General features: G+C 43.2%; 1 protein-coding gene across 2 annotated transcripts in view; it reads right to left on the minus strand.

Moving 5' to 3' along the window:
* Positions 1–847: 847 nt before the first annotated feature.
* lamb4 (laminin, beta 4) overlaps positions 848–18,898 on the minus strand; it is a 42,291-nt gene continuing 24,240 nt past the window's right edge. For both annotated transcript variants that reach the window (XM_037106422.1, XM_037106423.1), the window contains 26 exons: positions 18,646–18,834; positions 18,298–18,453; positions 17,991–18,094; positions 17,465–17,544; positions 15,912–16,101; positions 15,649–15,786; positions 15,345–15,533; positions 14,652–14,764; positions 12,916–13,036; positions 11,653–11,833; positions 10,289–10,432; positions 9,965–10,196; positions 8,934–9,091; positions 8,285–8,509; positions 7,548–7,765; positions 6,714–6,810; positions 6,256–6,625; positions 5,084–5,244; positions 4,226–4,428; positions 3,884–4,081; positions 3,579–3,723; positions 3,096–3,303; positions 2,836–2,971; positions 2,578–2,748; positions 2,336–2,489; positions 848–1,512 (listed from right to left, as the gene is read on the minus strand). In XM_037106422.1, coding sequence (XP_036962317.1) covers positions 1,373–1,512; positions 2,336–2,489; positions 2,578–2,748; positions 2,836–2,971; positions 3,096–3,303; positions 3,579–3,723; positions 3,884–4,081; positions 4,226–4,428; positions 5,084–5,244; positions 6,256–6,625; positions 6,714–6,810; positions 7,548–7,765; positions 8,285–8,509; positions 8,934–9,091; positions 9,965–10,196; positions 10,289–10,432; positions 11,653–11,833; positions 12,916–13,036; positions 14,652–14,764; positions 15,345–15,533; positions 15,649–15,786; positions 15,912–16,101; positions 17,465–17,544; positions 17,991–18,094; positions 18,298–18,453; positions 18,646–18,834 — 4,421 coding nt within the window. In that variant the 3' untranslated portion in view covers positions 848–1,372. The remainder of the gene's footprint in view (positions 1,513–2,335; positions 2,490–2,577; positions 2,749–2,835; positions 2,972–3,095; positions 3,304–3,578; positions 3,724–3,883; positions 4,082–4,225; positions 4,429–5,083; positions 5,245–6,255; positions 6,626–6,713; positions 6,811–7,547; positions 7,766–8,284; positions 8,510–8,933; positions 9,092–9,964; positions 10,197–10,288; positions 10,433–11,652; positions 11,834–12,915; positions 13,037–14,651; positions 14,765–15,344; positions 15,534–15,648; positions 15,787–15,911; positions 16,102–17,464; positions 17,545–17,990; positions 18,095–18,297; positions 18,454–18,645; positions 18,835–18,898) is intronic.

Raw genomic sequence — 18,898 nt, forward strand, 5'->3', positions numbered from 1 at the left:
CACACACACACACACACTCTGAGGCAGGCTGCAATCAAAACTCTGTTCCTGTTGTAAGTTTACATGTACAAGTTATTTCGAAGAGGCAAAAGAACCACCACGGAGTTAAATACAGATACATATGTACACCAGTACAGGAGGAATGACTATGCTTAAAATGTTTTAAGTTGAATCATTAGCAGTACGATGTAATGATAATAATAATAATCATAATAAGTAATGTGCACATAGTGAGTCTGTGTATATATTTCCTACATTTTATAAATCAGAAGTTTTAAGGTGAGAAAAGAAATTCAAACTTTTCACATCCACAGAATCAGTAAAGTGTTTGAGAGTCTGTTAAATGCTGTGACGTCGGCTACAGATGAAGGCTGCTGCTGTTCTCTTTGGAACATTTATCAATATGTAGATGTTCTTAACTTCAGTGAGCTGAATGAGCTTTTAGCAGCCCGTCTGCAGTGTACTCCTGGATGTAATATATTAGTCTGATGCTGCAGACTCTCAGAGGAGTCTATGCGCTCTAATTTCTAAGAGGATTTATAGACATTTACCCAGACGGACATCAGCAATCATGATGTCATCAGGAAGTGATGTCACACTGAATCTGTTTCACCCGGGCCGAATTCAGTCAAATTTACGAGGAGCTTGTTGGATCTTCTGTCTATGGCATAAAAAGACATTATGAGCCATGAAACACAGACAATGAATCCACTGCTGTCAACAGTTCAACATTATCACTGACATTATATTTAGTCAGTCACCATCTCATCACTCAAATCCAGTGAGCAGCAGAAAAACACAGGTGAGTTAAAAATAAACACAAGGTGAGCTTTTTAAAACTTCCACGTCTGAGCACCTATGTGAAATATTTTATTAATCTTTGAATTTATCAGACAGAAAATATGAGAAAGTCTTAATTATTTTTTACAGCAGACAGTTCATTCAAAACTATTTGGTGCATTTTATTGTGAAAAATAACTAAATTCCCATTATTAATTTCAAATGAAAATAAAAGCATGCTGAAAAAGTAAAACAGTGGGTCCACATGCACAAAATCTCTGATGTGCTAAAGCTCTAATGAGTGTGACTGGATTAGTTATTCAGAGTGACAGTGAAAAAGTAAAGGTCAATAATCATCTGAAATGAAACATCAGACGTGCATCAGTGTTCATCGGGAACAACAAGGGTCCAAAACTAGAACCCTCAGGAACGTCACATTCAACACATCATCAATAAACCATAAACTAATCAACTCATAAACCAGTATTGATCCAGTTTCAACACATCAATACATCCTTTAACAAATTAACTGATAAACCAGTATTGATCGGAATTCAACAGTGTATTAAGTATTTTAAGTATTCCGTAGTATTTATGAAGTACAGCTGACGTATCCTTCTGCTCGTTTGGAGATTTCTTTTCGGAGGGAATCCACTGTCTCCAACAACGTGGATACTTCGGCTGCTTTGTCTTCTTTTCTCCTGATCAACTGATGGATCTTCTCCTCTAGATCTGACAACATAGAAAACAAAAGACATACTGTACTACTGCACATGCTACTACTAAAGGTAATACCGCAGTACAAATGATGCTGATACTTCTGTTCCTCCCACTGTTCCTAGGGTTAGTTTCCTACATCAGTCATCAAAATTGGAGGGAAGATACGAAAAAAAATGCAAAAAATGTATTTGTTTAGTTAAAAAAAAAAAAAAAAAAATTCTCCTGAACCATACAACACATAAACTGCCGTAATCGTCAGATTCTCAGGTTCAGCTGCAAGTTCGGCATGACGATGTCATAATCTGTGTAGACCTGGTGGTTATCATTAAGCTGCTCTGCTCCTCAAGCTAGCATGTAGCTAGCTAGAGCAAAATGGACAGGTTTTTGACAACAAATACACTCAAAGAGCAGACCAACAGCCCTGCTGTAGAGGACTCTGTGGCAAAAAACTTAAGAACTCATGGCCAACTAAAACCCAATAATATGAGGCAACATCAATTAAGTATGGCTTTACAGCAAAATGGTCACGATTGCCCAAAATGTGTCTTCCGTCTGGAAACCCTCTCAAATGAGTGTTTAGATGTTCGTTAATAATTTGTTATGCTAAACAAATGTAATAATTATTGAATAATAAATAAAAGTAAGAAAATACATTCTAAAAGTTGACGTTTCTTTTAATATTTTGGGGGTCCCCGGCCTGTTCGGGGGGTTAGGCATGGAAAAGTTTGGGAACCCCTGTCCTACAATACCTGCCGTAAGAAGCTTAATATTAATTCTACATTAATATAACATACTGCATTATTATGAGCATAATAATATTTAGTATTAATACTACCTTTTATCTGTCTGAGTTTGTCCTCCACCTGTCTCTTCATCCTCTCCACCTCCTCCGTGATGTTCTTCAGTCGTTCACCAGCTCCACTCTGATCCATCTCATTCTCATTTTTCTGCTTCAGAAGCTCAAACAGCTTCCTCACATCGTCCAGATCCTGTAAGACAGTCAGTGAAAACACTGTTATCGTAAAGAGTAGTAGTAGTCTGTCTGTCTGTCAGTAGTCTGTGTGTCAGTGGTCTTACTGTCTGTACGTCAGTAGTGTTGTTTAACACAGAGTCTGCAGTCTCTCTGGCATCTCTCGCCATCTGTCGGTTCAGTTCTGTTTTCTTCTTCAGGGCGTCGATCTTGTCCTTCAGAGCTTCAACTTGATGATCCATCAGCTTTGTTTCGATGTTGTCCATTTTGTCTTTAATCTGAAACAAGACAGAAAATGAATCATCAGGCAGGGCTGAGGTCAGGTGACAGATATTTGAATCATTAGAAATATCATGGATCTTCACGTCTTGGACTCGATCTCTGGTCGTGTCTCTGTCCCTGCTGGCTGCTTCCAGGTCGTCGTTGGCTTTGTCCTGAGCTTTCTCTGCTTCATAAATGTTCCTGGTGATCTCTGTCACATCAATGTTCTTTGTCCGCTCCCTAAAAACAGGAAACACAGGTTTCTCCATGACTCTGTGTTTCAGTTTGAGTGTAATATTTCAACGTTTTTGGTTTTACTGAACCAACACATGGTGAGTGTTCTGTCATGTTTTCAGATACTGACTTAAGCTCTTGAGATTTCTGCAGCAGGTCCTGGCCCATCATGGCATGCTCCTCTAGGTTACTCAGGTTGTCCTGGAAGTTGGAGGTGTTGGACAGCAGATTGTTGATGTTATTGATCATTGATCGAATCTGATCAGGTGATCGTGGCAGCTGGATGTCCAGAACAGCTCGGGCCATTTTTTCAATGTCTTCTGGAGGAACCATCTCATCTGTCAGGGCCGGAACAGGATGAGCAATGTTTCAGATATTGAAGTATAATATCAGTATTTATGTTGACTCATTAATATTGTTAAAGTCATTAAATCTGCTGAGAGTATTGTCTTCGTGTTAGCTAACTTCCTGTCTGCTTTGCAGTTAGCAGTCCCCTCCCTCCTCTGTCTTTGATTTCTGACTGGAAGCTCAGTAATACAACATCATGAGAACCTCTCCATGTGTACTGACCAAAAGGCTGAACCTCGAGGAGAGGCAGCAGCTGAACACTCACCCATCAGATAGTCTTTGACTCGCTGGATAAGCTCCTTGGTTTTCTTCTTCTCTCTCTCGTAGGAGTCCATGTTGTCATTTATCCGGTCCTGCAGCTCTTTGGCTTGGTCTTTGGTATCCTGAGCCGCCTGTTGGGCATCATTGATCTGACAGAAGAAACAAGAAAATTTATAAAGAGTTAACCAGCCAAGTCTTGTCGATGTTATCAACAGGGCTAAACTACTCAGAATAAAGAAAAAGCCTGAGCTTCAGGTACTTAACGTCCGGTCTGTAACAAAATATTTGTGTTGATAAGTGTGAACCTGCCTTGTTGTTGGACTCCTGCAGTCTGGACGGGAGTGTGATGAGTTGCTCATTCGCTCTGTCTGCCATCTCTGAAGCCTTCTGACTCACAGGAACTGCTCCATCACAGTCTGGACCTCCACATCTTCTCTTTCCAAGATCCACAACACACAGAGCTCCAGCACATCCTGAGCAGTCCTCCAGACCTGCTGCTCCACAGACCTGCATGAGACCACAACACAGACCTGCATCAGACCACAAGTGCTGCATTGACCTCATTTACCATGTGTGATCATGTATGATCAATATTCGCTGACCCCATGAAATGATTAGTGATCATTTACAGGTCACGTGGTTCATACTGACCTTTCGGTTGAGGTCGACCACACTGAGCTCTTTGACCCTCTTCTCCAGTGGTGCCAGGTCTCCTCTGCTGCTGCACATGCTCAGTTTGTGTTTGACTTCCTGTCTGGTGTCCATGGAAACCTCCACAGCTTTGTTAGCATTTCTCACTCTCTTCTCGTCTGACATGAAGGCTCTATGAAGCTTCTTGATCTCATCCAGCATCTCTACAACAGGATCAGAGAACAGTTCAAATAAAAACCAAAGAAGAAGTGGAGGTCGTACAGTTGCACTGTGGGTTCTGAGAGAAAGCTCTTAACATTAATTAACAGATTCAAGACTTTCTGTAGGTTTGGTTCAGGAGAAACTGAGCTTCTTCAGTTTCTGATGTATGAAAATAAAATGATGCTGCTGTGTTTCTAAAAGAATTCATCACAGAAGTGTTCAGCTAATCAAAACTGTTTCTGACAGATTTTTAAAACTGGATTAAACTGAACTCTGAGCTCCAGTGTTCTGATCCTGAACATGACTTCAGTTCATCTGACCGGACATGAATCAGACTGCAGGCAGACCAGAAAAACTGTGAGGTTTAACTATAGCTAACAGGCTAACAACAGCAATAAATTAAAGGTTAAATATGATATTTAGAATGATGTCACTCTTCCTTTATCTGGGCTCTGATGTGAACTTAGGTGACCCTAACCCTCTCTGTTTTCCCTGCATCTGTCTTCAACATGGCAGAAAGAGAAACCTGCAGATTTGGACGTGGGAGCACTCATGACAAGAGGTGAACGTGTAATCTTGTTGCAGATAAAACTAGCCTGAGTGCAGCATTTTTGAACTTCTTTCTTTTAGTTAGTCTAAAGAAAGACTTCTTTGTACCCTCCACGTCTTCATCTTCACTGTCCGGATCTTCAGACACTTTCTGCTTCAGGTTGTTCAGCAGCTTCTTGAACTCGAGATGAATATTTTCGATTTCAGCGTTGAGGAGAGGAGATGGGTCGATCAGGATCACATTCGGGTCCGTGACGTCTGTAAGCTTCCTGTGAATAAAGATATTTTTTTTAAATGAAGATCTACTGCAGTCACACAAGAAGACATAGCATATAACTCAGTGATTTAATATAATGGCATCAGAGCGGGACAGAGTGTGTCTTAACAGAAGATCTGTCATCAAAACATCAAATCTCACTTCATCCTCATGACTTGTTGACACATTCCTCCTTTTATTCTAAATAATTCTGTCTGAAGTCTGACTGAAAAGCAACACAAAGAAGTTCATCAAAGAAGAACACTTGAAGAGGTACACGGTGAACTGCAATGGACTTCCTAAATATGATCAGTGTTTGTCGAGTCTGCCATCTGTCATTTGATTGGTGCAATGTTTATGTGGGCGGGCACTAATATTTTGTTGTATGACTTCAGTTGACACAGATCCAGAGATGTTTGTTTCTTTCAATGTAAACACGGCGGCAGCAGCACAGGTGTGACTCCATACAGGAGCTGATGTTACTGGTCTGAGTTGATGATGAATGATGCACATCTTCAACAGCAGAGAACCGACAGATCAAAGAGAAAGATCATCAGCATCCCAATCTGATCACATTGATAATCTATATCTCTGTTTAGAGAAACAACAAGCTGTGTTCAGCCGTGTGATGAGATTATAACAGACTTGTGGAGGTGAGCGCGGTCCAGGCGCAGCTCCGATAGAAGACAGAGGTGGAGAGGGCTTAGGGGAGCAGCACCAGGTGAGTGATGGCCAGCTGGCACTTGTTTAATGTCTAATCACAATCTCCCTTTGAATACTGTAGCATGCTGGACCTCAGAGATGTAGAGGAGAGCAGACGGAGAAAGCTGTAGACGAGACACACGAGCCACAATCTGTCTCTGGAGTCCTAGTGGTTTCAGCTTAATAAAAGAGGCTTAAATCCAGAAGTGTCTGCATGTTGGTAACCGAGATAACTTGGTCTAGCACGGGACAGACTACAAGAATGTGTTGAACAGATCTCAAAATGAACTCAGTTCTTTATGCTCATATGTGCAGAACTCACCTGATCATCGCACACAGTCTCTCCACCTTCTCCACCTTTGACAGGGACAGTCCTGTCAAGTTGGAGAGGGTGTCCAGCTTGGAGTGAATCTCCAGCATCCCTTGTCGACGGCGACTGTTTTCAGGCCGCAGGTTGTCGCTGTGGTGAGGGATGAAGTTTCTCATCATTAGGGCAGCTCGCTGGACGTCGGTCACATCTTGGGTCCAGAGGGCGGTGCAGGGGTGGCACTGCCTGCATGCTGGAAATGTTGGGTCGTACCCGGGTGCACACTCATCACAGAAAATACCAGTGACTCCGAGCCGACAGATACATTCGCCGGTTTCTGGATCACATGATGGACGCTCGGTTCCCTCCATGTTACAGTCACAAGCTGAGAACAAGATGTGAATTTATCGACAACAACCTTAAATTATGTGCCATAAAAGGGTTAAAAACATTGTATTTGTGTCTTCACTCACAGATACACTGCAGGTCTGGATTCCCAAAGTGATTCTCTCCACATTCATCACATTGTCTTCCTCCAAATTCAGAACGACACGGACACTGTCCTGTCACCTGAACACATCACCGTTTCAATCAATAACTGTTTAATCATCAACTGTTCATCTACTTATTTCACACTGTGTCTCTGTCACACCTATCTTTTGTCTCTTACTCTGACACACTGATGTGGAAATGCACTTATACTAGTAAATAAACAAATGAATAAATAGAAAAATAGTCAGCCATACAACTAGTTGTCCTAGTATCTGACTCTATCCTCAGCTCTGCACTCCATATATGAAAATCAGTGGTGGCTGTAAAAAAAAACTACCCAGATCAATGCAGATTGTACACCTGAGTCTGAGCCTGCTGACTTCCTGTTTAATCCTCTTTCAACTTGAATGTTGATAAAATGATTTAATGGTAAATGTAATTTTCTTTTCAAATATTCCTGGACCAAACAGATCAAATTCTGATGGAGAAACATATCATTGCACTGAAGTTCATCTGCCATTACTTCTTTCACATTGTAAACTTGTGTGAAAAAGCACGCTCTTGCAGCCTCGGGAGATCATAAACTCTCAAGTCCAACCAACATCATGCAAGAACAGGAGTTTACTGCGCAGAGTGGGCGTGACAGAGGCGTCTTTCGGCCTCTGTAGGAGGCGTAAAAGGTTTCTTTAAAAGGTAAAATGTTTCCATAGTTGCTCTAAAGTTAAACCTTCCAACATTTTTCACTTGAATCTGAACACAGAAACTTTGGCTAATAATCGCAGAACTCTGAACAGAACTGTGGGTGGAGGGCATGCCTTGTTGCAGATGTTGGAGAAAGAGTTAACAGAGTCACAGCTGCATGGCTGACACCCCGACACTCCACCCAGGTTCCAGTATCCGTCCTCACACTCGTCACACAAGACGCCCTCCACCCCTGTCCTGCAGGGACACTGTCCTGTCCTCGAGTCACAGAAACAGGGACTCCCCAGAGGACACTGAGTCACTTCAGTCCCCCGCCGGTCACAGGAGCATTCTGGGAAACACACATCATATTCTATACATCATATTTCAATTTTATGTTAACTCTGAGGTTGAAAGAAAGAAATTCCATGTTAACATGGATATGAGATGGGTCATGCGGGCTGCTGATTTATATGATTCATGATAGAAGTGACTGAGCCCCATCACCCACAACAGGAGACCCTCCCTCCTTCCCTCCTGGAGCCAGGCCTCAGACACAGGCTTGAGTCCAAACTTTAAAAAAGAAAGAGTTTCAACTCTCAGACGATGCATGCTAGGAAGTCACCCCTCCCTTACAGAAACTTAACATACTAAGTAATCTGTGCTTCACAAGATCATTGAACTGCACATTTCATTTGATTTTCACCATCACCACCATTTAACAACTGTGCCAACTGTCCTCCAAACAGCAGACCTGCTGGTAAGGAGCAGTTACCACGGTTACGCAGCACTCAAGGTGTACTGTACCTTTGGTGGAAACACATCTTCAGTCTGGCAGTGAAAAAGCAGCCAGACCACCACCTGTCTTTACCTTTGCAGTCCTGGTCCAGGGCGTTGCCGTAGTAACCAGGTTTGCAGTCTTGGCATCGTGGTCCAAACGTGTTGTGAAGGCAGCGCAGACATTCTCCCGTCAGGCCGTCACAGGCGTTGCGGTCTCCCAGCTCGATGTTGTTGTTGCAGGGACACTCCTCACAACTGGCACCTGGCAATGCCAGGTTGCCATAGAAACCAGGGCTGCATCTGTCGCACCGTGGACCTGAAAGAGTCACGAGGGGACATTGACTCACTGAACACTGACTCACCTGAACTGTGAAAACTGACTCACTGAACACCGACTCACCTGAACACTGACTCACTGAACACTGATTCAACTGAACACACTGACTCACTGAACACTGACTCATTGAACACTGGCAAACCTGAACCTTTCAAATAATCTCTCCTTTAGCTGCTGTGGCAAACAAATTTCCCTGTTTGTGGGACAATAAAGGAATACTGAAGAATGAAGACTGAAGACCTGAACACTGACTCACAGTTACACCTGTTTACCTCTCAGAGGTCAAATGAAATGAGAGTCTCAAACATCTCTACAGTCACCTTCCAATATCAGAACTCTGAGCCAGGAACTCACCTGAGTGCATACTGACACATGAAGGGGTGAAATAAAGGTAAACTCGTACCTGTGTGCCCTTCCCTGCAGTTACAGTCCATACTGAGCAATTGTGGGTTGTGTTGGCAGGAAGTGGCAAAGAATCGCCCACTGTTCTGTACATCTGGACACAGGCAGGGCTGACAGGGCTTTCTGGAGACAGGGTCACCATAGAAACCATCCATACACCTGCAAAACCATCAGAGGTGTGTAATTAGAATCAGAACATGAGCAGGATACTGCCACAATGTACACAAACACTTAACATTTGACACACGTATCAAACCGAAATCATGACACTCAGATCCATGAACCTGTCTCGCGGTGTGAGAAGGCAGAATCGCGACACAACTTCTAGTCCAGATCCAGCGCTGTGAGTAGCTGCTTTCACACAGCGATGCCACATTAACACCACAGCAGTGGTTCACCAATTCTCTGCCGATGGTGATTCACACAGAGCGAAGCACCGCTTGAGTAAAGATGAACCGCTGTGTAATTCACATAGAAAGCCAGCGCTGTGGCTCCTCAAGAGGTGTGACGGTACACATCATGATGATGACATGCTGTGGGTTTTCAAGGTGTTTCCAAGGCGTCCCCCTGTCAATCTAAACCCGCGAACAGTTTATAATCATAGGATGCTGTTTTATGTGTCATGATTGAGATCCTGACCCACCAAACATCCTGAAAAGTGATGAAGTTACATTTTTTGCTCTAAATGACATAATTACATAATCACCACGAGTGAACAGGTCACTGTCTGACTCTGTCAATCGCGAGGACGGAGGGTGTTTTCCGTGAGAAAGTTCACTGAATACTGCATCTCTGATACTATCAGCCAGTATTATATACAGAAGTCATTGAAATGTTACATAAATAAAATGTTTAATTTTTCTTTTAAAAATGAGGTTTGTGTAAGACCGTGGATCAAAAATCGTGATACAAACCGAATCTTGAGTTTATTGTATCGTTACAGTGCTGCTTAACATATATCACAGTTTTATTTTATGTGTGTGTGTGTGTGTGTGTGTGTGTGTGTGTGTGTGTGTGTAAATATTATAATACCTGTCACAGTTGGGTCCGGTGGTGTGCTCCCTGCAGTTCAGACACTCGCCGGTCTCTTCATCACATTCCTCCGATAGTCCGTTACATTCACAGGCTCGACAGAACGGGAAACCCCAGAATCCCGACTGACAGCGATCACAGCGTCGACCGGTTACATCTGAACGACATGCACACTGACCTCTGATCTGATCGCATAGCTCCGACACTGAACCATGAGGGTCACACTCACATGCTGGAAACATCACAGCAGAGAACAAATCAGCACAACAGCTTTAAAAAGAAGAATTCAAGTTCGTGTAGAATCAGGTTATGAGAATTTCTCACGTTTGCAGCCGCCCGGTCCGAATCCAAATGTCAGTGGTGCACACGTATCACAACAACGGCCAATCACATTAGGTTTACATTCACAGAGCCCTCCCAGTTCACTACAGAAAGGTCCAAGCGAGCCAGCAACGTTACACCTGCAAGCTGACAAAAGGTGCAAAGATGAGATGGAAACAGGGGAAAATACACAAAATGATCAAAATAGAATTAGAAACAAAAGATAAATGTTTAAAGTTACTCAAAAATCAGTAAAAAGCATAATGCAGTGTTTTGTGTGACTGTGACGGGCAAAAGAACAAACTGGTCGTGCTGATACAAAAAAAGTTAGAGGGGGAAAAAGCAGAGCTGACACTTGTTGTGTACTGCTTTATACATCAACGGGCAATGTGCGGCAAATGCGTGAAATTTGAACATGTTGTGTCTGTTGTCCTGAAAAAAAGTTTAGGGTACCGGCGGTTCCGGGTCTTTTTAGAAGAAAATCGAGTTGAGTTATGGTGTTTATTTACTGAGGTGCATTGGCCCAGCTGGGGAAGTGTCTTATCGCTAACTGCACTCGGTAATCGGCTTGTCAGGGCTTCCCCACAATGAGCAGGAGAGTGGTGAGCTGTAAAGCTATCTGCAAAGCTAGCTGCTGTTTGATGCCTCGATTTCTGTGCTGGGACCTTATTTGTACTGTTGCTGAAGTTTGGTGCTGTTTTGACGGAGGTTTCTTGTTGGAGGCGTATACAGCAGTGTATTGTTATCATGTGGTCTTTTCTGAGGTTGCTAAAACTACATAAGCTAGTGGTCAAAAAACTTGATCTCTCAAAGGGAAATTTTACTTTGTGTCACGGTGTGTTAGACCATGGATTAAACTTACACCAGAACGTCCCTTTAAGAGCAGAGGTGACAAAATTAACATAACATGGCAGAGTGGATGTTCTCGAACTTGTCATGTCATGTCATGTCATTGTCCGTAACCGCTTATCCCTTTCCATGGGGTCACGGGGTGTTGCTGCTGGAGCCAATCCCAGCCTTGTCTCAGGGCGAGGGCAGGGTACTCCCTGGACAAGTCACCATGGCAGGGCCCTCACTGATGAGCAATGTGGGGTTCAGTGTCTTGCTCAAAGACACTTCGACATGCAGCCCAGCCTTGCCTGGAGCCGGAATTTGAACTAGCGACCTTTTGATCACTAGTCGACCTGCTCTACCCGCTGAGCTACAGCCGCTCCATGTTCTCAATCTTGATTATCCAAAATAGATGATAGATCATTCGTGTTCTGAGTGGATGTGACACAGGAGCTGAACATCCTGAACCTGAAGCTGTAGGGCCCTGGTCAGCTCATCACAGTGGATTTGTTGTGTTTTCATCTTGAAGTACTTACGAGCTGCTCCATTGTGGATTCGTGCCGACATGCTCTTCATGAGTCCCTCACAAACTTCTGGTAGTGACTCCTGGGGACTAAGTTTGGCAGCCAGTCCAATGCAACGAAAGCTGCGGAAAGCGTCAAGGTCGCTCTGGGAGCAGAAATCTTGGACAGACTCGATACTGGGAATCAGGGCCATCTAAAAAATACAAAAGTAAATTAAAGTTGCAAGCAGTGATGAATGGGCCCTCGCTCCACGCACGTTGAGCTGTGGTATCGTTGGAGGGCATGCTCACCTGTTACCTGGTGCGTTACATATGCATACTGAATTTCATTCACGTATGTGCATGTAGGACGTGTGATTGAGTAACATGAGGCTGACTTCCTGTGTCCAGTGGGTGGGACTATGGATATGACACTGTGCTGATGCATCGACGTATTTAGGGTGACACCCTCTACATGTGTGAACACTTTGGTGGAGATAGGAAATTGTATGTTGAAGTTATAATGATTTCTTGCTTCATGGCGACGCATCGCACCACCACGCCCACCAGGTGTAACAGAGGCAACCTTTAATATATTTCAAGGTCTGAGGATGATACTGACTGAATGTGAAGTCTGTGGTGTTAAATCTGTAGGAGTTCGTTAAAGTATGAGGCATAGAAAGGGTCAATATGGCAGCAAAAATCAAAATGGTAGCCTTCCTGTTGGAGGTTATGTGTATAAGAGTGTTTTTTGTGCATCTGGTCATGATACATATGCATACTGAATTTTTTTCCTCATGTATGTGAAGTTTGAATATTCCAGGGGGCGCGAGTGAGTCCCCAGGCCACACCCACACCAATCAAGTTCAATTATTCAATCTTTCAAGAGATGTGGCACATATTGCAAGTTTGGTGAGTTCTGGGATATGTTCAGGCTTCTAAAACTGCACTTACTTTTGAGAAGAGAAGGAAAATAACATCAAGAATAATCCTTACAGATTCAATAGGCCCCTCGCTCTTTTAGTGCTCAGGCCCTAATAATAAAGCATATCATTTCAGAATGTGATTAGACTGCTGAATGTCTTGTTGTCTCTTCTTGTGTATGATATGAGAAATGTGATGAATGGTCTCGGAGTCACTACAGTAACCATAACAGTAACTGCAGCTCCACATTCACTGCTTCAACACTGACACACCTGCTGAGCTATGATTGGACCGTTGCTGTTTGGGGGAGATGTGTAGTAAACTGTCAGTCACTCTGAATGAGTTTAAGTTGAACTGATGAAGACGTCCTCACCGAGTCAATCAGGATGTGAGAACTGGATGAAACGTCAGATCCGGGTTGTTTGTCAAAGACAATGTCCACAAAGTACCGACCGCCTGTGTTCAGACACACAGGAGAGTCCAGAACAGCTCCTCTAGAAACAAACAACAACAGGCAATGACATGACACGCAGGTCCAACGGGTTAAAGGTGTGGCCGTCTCTGATCACATATATGGCATAAAATCAATTATCATTCCTACAAGGTGACACAAATCTGTCTTACCTGACAGCAACCTCTAGTGGTCATATTAAATCATGAGTAGTTTTTGTGTCTGGAGGCTGATTTACGGTTGTACAAGTGCGCTGGTGTGTCAGCGCTGTAGATATAGCAGCACTGCAGAGAACACATCAATGTCTTTGGCTCTCAGCTGTGTCTCTGGACCAGACGGAGTGAACAGGCCAAGTGTTTGTAGGGAGGGCTGCCTGAGTCGGTTTCAGCAAGTCCATGTTTGACACCGAGCAACCCCCCTTCAGACATGTGGATGGACCACTCTCTCTGGCCCAGAGAAACTGAGGAAGAGCAGCAGCCAGCCGGTCAGGAGGGACTGCAACAGTTGTAGTTACCGGGAACACTACAGGTCACAATCCCATCACTCAGCGCCAGAGGAGAAGCTGGAAAATGCTAAGCTACCAAGCATACCAAAGACAGTTGTTACTGTCACAGTGACATAGACACATAGAAGAAGCATGAATCAAGCTTTAGTCTAAACAAACTTTAACAGAGAGGGCAGAAGAGAAAACAGCTGGATGCATGTCCCAGTTTTCAGGGTTAGTGATGTGAATTAACTCTTCTTTATGAACAACACGTAAAGAGTTAACAGGATTCATCAGCAGTAGTGAACAGTGAATCTTGTTTGGCAGCTAACACACTTAGCACAGAGCCACAGCACTGACCAGTCACTGTCGGGCTGTATCGCCAGTTCAGACTGAGTTACATTTGTGATGGACATTTTAGTTTATTGCTATGGCAGTCGCGATGCATGAAGACACAGCAGTCTGTAGGTCCTCCAAATTATGCTACAATTAAAATGGTTAAAGCGTCGGCTTCATTAGTGAAAAACGTACTGCCTATGACAAAAATGCTGTCATCATCACTGGAAAAGAAAGTAGCTGTTTTGAATTAAGAGCAGTGGACTTTGAGACTATTATGTCCTGCGATGTCTTTCATCCAACCTGATCATCTGAACCACCTCAGGGAGGAAAGAGTCAGAATAAGACCTGTGCTAATCCATCTTGATTTAAGGCTGCTCCTGGCTAATGTCTGCTTGCAGGAAAAGAAAATGGATGAAATGGGACTCCAAAAAAACTGAAACAAATTGTTTTGTTGACAGGAAACAACATGAGACGTGCTCCACCATAATTTCCCTGATCAAGCTATTGCACTCGACTACAGCTGGACAAGGAGAGGTGGACTTATCGATGGTTGTTGCTCCCACACTAAAAGTAGGTGGACAGTTTTTTCCTGAGGACCACGAGGTAATGTTCGGACTGAAAACAGGAGGTTGTTACACAGAACACAAGTGAAACCTGTTCCGGTTTGTCCAGTTTGATGAACTAATTGTTGAGTTTGAAGGTTTATCACCAAAACACTCAGAGGTTTGAAACACAGATACACAGATTGTGTCAAACCAGGAAGTCCACACAAAGTCACAGACCCAAAGACATCACCTGGATTCATCCTCTCTGTTGTTCTCTGATGGCATCTCACCTTGAGTTTCCAGGAAGGATCAGAGTTTTACTTTCTGCCGGGTCACTGCTGCAGCTGCCGTCACCCAGCGACACTGTGGTGATGCTGACTGAAGCCAGCCAGTCAGACGGAGCCTGCAGAGGAAGTTCAGATGATGTTAGAAAACAGGGAGAGCCGTACAGAAAAGTCATCTTAAATTAAAGGTAAATTACAGGTTAAAGGTAAATTCAGTATCAGAAAAAATGTTTATTAACACATATAATGTTTGTATTTTATTTTAAATACTATATAATACATATTTGTTGATGAGCAGATGAACATCAGGTTGTAGCTTACTCTGGTGCAGTGATGGAATGTAACTAAGTACCTTTACTTAAGGAATGTTGAGATACTTTATCTGAGTGTTCTTCTTTCTACCCTCTACTTCCAATCATTAAAGTTATTTGATAAGTTTAGTTACAAGTGTATTTACAGATTACATGTTGTAATCACATTTTAAAATATTTTTCTGGTCAGCAGTCAGATCTTAACATTACTGATTTTGATAATCAAAATCAAAATGTTAAAAACAAAATCAGATAATCAGCCAGATTGATAATTGGTCAACCTGCAGTAGTTACATATGTGTAAATATATATATCATTAACTGTTAACTGTAATTTTGATAATTAAGTGCCCCTAACCAGGACCAAGGTCACTGACAGTTTTCCTTACCTCAGGCTCATAACGAATCACCAGCTGGTAATCCATCGATGATGGGAGGTTGTCCACAGTGAACCTAAGCCCCACCCCCTCTAATACTCTGACCAATCCCAGGCCGGTCCAGGTGACTGGCTGATCAGCTGTTTTCTGACGGGGAACAATCTGTAGGGCGTGACCCGGGTCCAGAGGGATGCTGCTCTGCTGCAGGATAGAAACAAAGAATAGTGATATTCTGATCTGATTGGCTGACAGGTCAGACTGAGATGCCTCACTGGTCAGAGCAAAAGTGTAACAGGAAATAAGTCAGAAGCCCCACCTGTCCCTGTCTCCTGTGGCGGGTGCGTGGAGTGCGCCGAGTGCGCCGAACCAAAACAACTCGTCCGTTAGTGAACTTAAAGTCGTAACCCTGCTCTCTGAAGTACTGCTCGCACTTTGGTAACACCACCGGATTCAACTGCAGATAAGGCACACACAAATACAACAGTAAAATACACACAAATACTACAGTAAAATACACATGAATACTATGAGTACACACAGATGGTATTTCTAATCCCTCAGAGCGCCATATTTACACACCAAAGAAGAAGAAGATGGAGGAGTCGAAGGAGGAGGAGAAGAAGAAGCTCTTCCATGCAGCGGAGCAGCGAGTTCTGCCTCATACAGGAAATAGTCCAGTGGAGGCAGGAAGTGGCCGGGGGCAGGGTTCGAGCAGCGCCGACCCACCATGTTGGGTAAACAGTGACACTGTCCGTCTTCTGGAGAACACCTTAAGAGACAGGAAGTCAACACTTCAGCTACTCTCAATCTCGTCTAATTAAGCAGCTGATCAGAAATCAGATTGTGTTGACTCAGTGAGTGAGACTGTTAACACTGCATTCAACCAGTCAACAACCAATCAGATGACTTTGCAGGAGACTTGGGTTATAAATCACTCAACTCGGCTTTGAACCAAATGTAAGACCCTAGTGAAAATGCAAAATTCTGCCGTGCAAGTGAGGCCGCATTATCATCATCTCATGGTGCCGTGGAAATAAGGAAGGAATTTGTGATGCAGTCTATTGAAGGACGTTTTATTACTAGACACAGTGTTGGAGGCGGAGCCCGTTCATTCCTATTAAAGCTGCTCAGTGGTTCTTTAAAGCCATGAAAGTTCAACTTCCCGGCTGTGAAGATATTAGGATCTCCAACTGAGCCGGCTAACTTCTGGTTTAGTGCGCAGTTACCTTGAATAGGGATAAAATACTTTAATCGTGCAGCTCTTCTAGACTATCCAACTGTGTTTGGACCGAACGGCCAACATTTTGATTGTGAAATTTCGCTGTGGTTTTGATACTCAAAATCGTTTATCCACAGTTTTACAGCTTTTTTCACAACGGATCCGTTTTCTCTTCTGTTACAACTGTTTCTGGTAAATCTGTATAAGTGAAGTACAGTGTAACGCCTCAGACTGCAGACGAGGGAACTTGATTCAGTTGCCATAGTAACTGAAGCTGTTGAGACATATCTGGCCAGTCACATGAGTAGGAGCCCAGAGTGTATAGTCAGTCATGTATAAAGACTTAAATAAAGGGGCGCTGCTTAGCTCAGTTGGTAGCGTGTGCGTCCCATGTGCCGAGGCTCTGCAGCGGACCCGGACTCGACTCCCGGCCCGGGTCCTTTTGCTGCGCGTCACTCCCTCTCTCTTACCCTGTTTCCTGTCACTTTTCTCCTGTCACCCCACCTAACCCTCTTTGAGCTGTACTATCAATAAAGCCAGAAAGGCCAACAAAAATACTTTTAAAAAAAGACTTAAATACAATGAAAAACATGTAGATTGTTGAGTTGTTCACTTATTATTCACTGTTTGTCATTTCCTGTAAAATTCAAATAAAAAACCTGAAACACACAAAATGTTGAAATTCGATGTTGAAGTTTTTTTTTGACATGACTGACCTCCGTCTGTCCTGAGAAATGATTTCTGTTCAAGTGTTACTCTGTGGAGTTTGTCTTTATTTTATCGAGGGCATCTTGTTGTAAAGACAATGTGGTCAGTAGAAATAAAATTCATCTGACCTTCATCATCAGCTGCTCTTCAATATGTCACTGATGAGCACCAGACTGTAAATACTTACTGTAAAGCAGAAACATACCTGTTGCTGTGAGCTCCACCGATATCACAGTCGCAGGGTGAACATCTGAACGCAGAGTTTCCCAAACCCCAGAAACCCTCCTGCCAGAAAACAGACGGGAACATCACTGCTATTTCTCATTTCTCTGATTGAATATGTGTTCATTGGTTTTCATTTATTTCTCTGACATGATGACAACTGTCTACCTTGGAGTGTGGGAGATCTGTGACATGAATTCTGGTCCCCATCCATCCACACCTTTGTTAAAAGAATGTGAATGTGTCTATCACGATGTCTGTCACAATGTCAGTCATAATGATGGGAACATTGGGCAGAAAACACTTTTTCTAACTAGATTAAAGTGGTTGTCAATAGCTTTTCATCAGTTGTCAGTTCCATCATTCCAACCTTTTGTCTTGTCTTCAAACAGCTGCTGTAACCACAATCAAAGTCCTGTCAAGCTCATGATGGATGGAGGGTAATGAAATTGGGAATCGTAACAAGTTCAGGATCAAAACAGGGTTGTCCATTTATCCATAAATCTTACCAGACAACGATCACACAGCGGTCCAGTTGCCAAAAGGTTGCATTCACAACTTCCGGTCACCTGATCACATGACCCGACACTTCCCAAACCATGACACCTGCATGCTGAAGAACACACACACACACACACACACACACACACACACACACACACACACACACACACACACACAGTGAATAAATCTTTATCACCATTTCTATAAGAAATGAATCAAATCGCAGCCTCGTCTGCAAACACATGCTGTTAGTTTATAAGAAGTTGAAGTAAGATCATGAATATGAAGCCAAATTAATGTTTTTTTTCCTACCCTGACAGCCGGCTGGGTTGTCCTGTCGCAGACTGAAGAAGCCTTGTTTGCAGCGATCGCAGCGTTGACCATCAACATTTTCTTTACACACACATCGACCGCTCAGAGCGTCACACAGCCCACCACCCTGAGAACCAGCCGGGTCGCAGTCACATGCTGAAACATGGGAACATGTAAAAATGTATCTGACCTCAGGACTCATAGAACAATAATAATAATTATTATTATAAACTAAAGACACAAGTCACAGACATGAGGACAAAAGACATGAGGATAGAAGACATGAGGATAACAATAGAAACAGAAAACTATGGACAAACATTAGTGTCAATAAATGCAGCAGCATACGTATGCAGGCGTGCGGGTCTTCCACCACTCTCTGTGGGTCCTGATACAGAAAAGGTCGACATAGTTCACACTGAGGCCCTGTCCTGTCATGGCGGCAGTCATCACATACACCACCGCTCACACCGCCTGTCTCTTCGAATCGAGCAGCATCGAAGTGACATGAGTCCGAGTGACCGTGACAGTTACATCCTGAGAGAGACACCGAACACCAGAACATTTACAAACTAACACATGCTTTCTCAATTATTTAAAA

Source organism: Acanthopagrus latus, chromosome 8, assembly GCF_904848185.1.
Source record: "Acanthopagrus latus isolate v.2019 chromosome 8, fAcaLat1.1, whole genome shotgun sequence".
NCBI classification, from domain to species: domain Eukaryota; kingdom Metazoa; phylum Chordata; class Actinopteri; order Spariformes; family Sparidae; genus Acanthopagrus; species Acanthopagrus latus.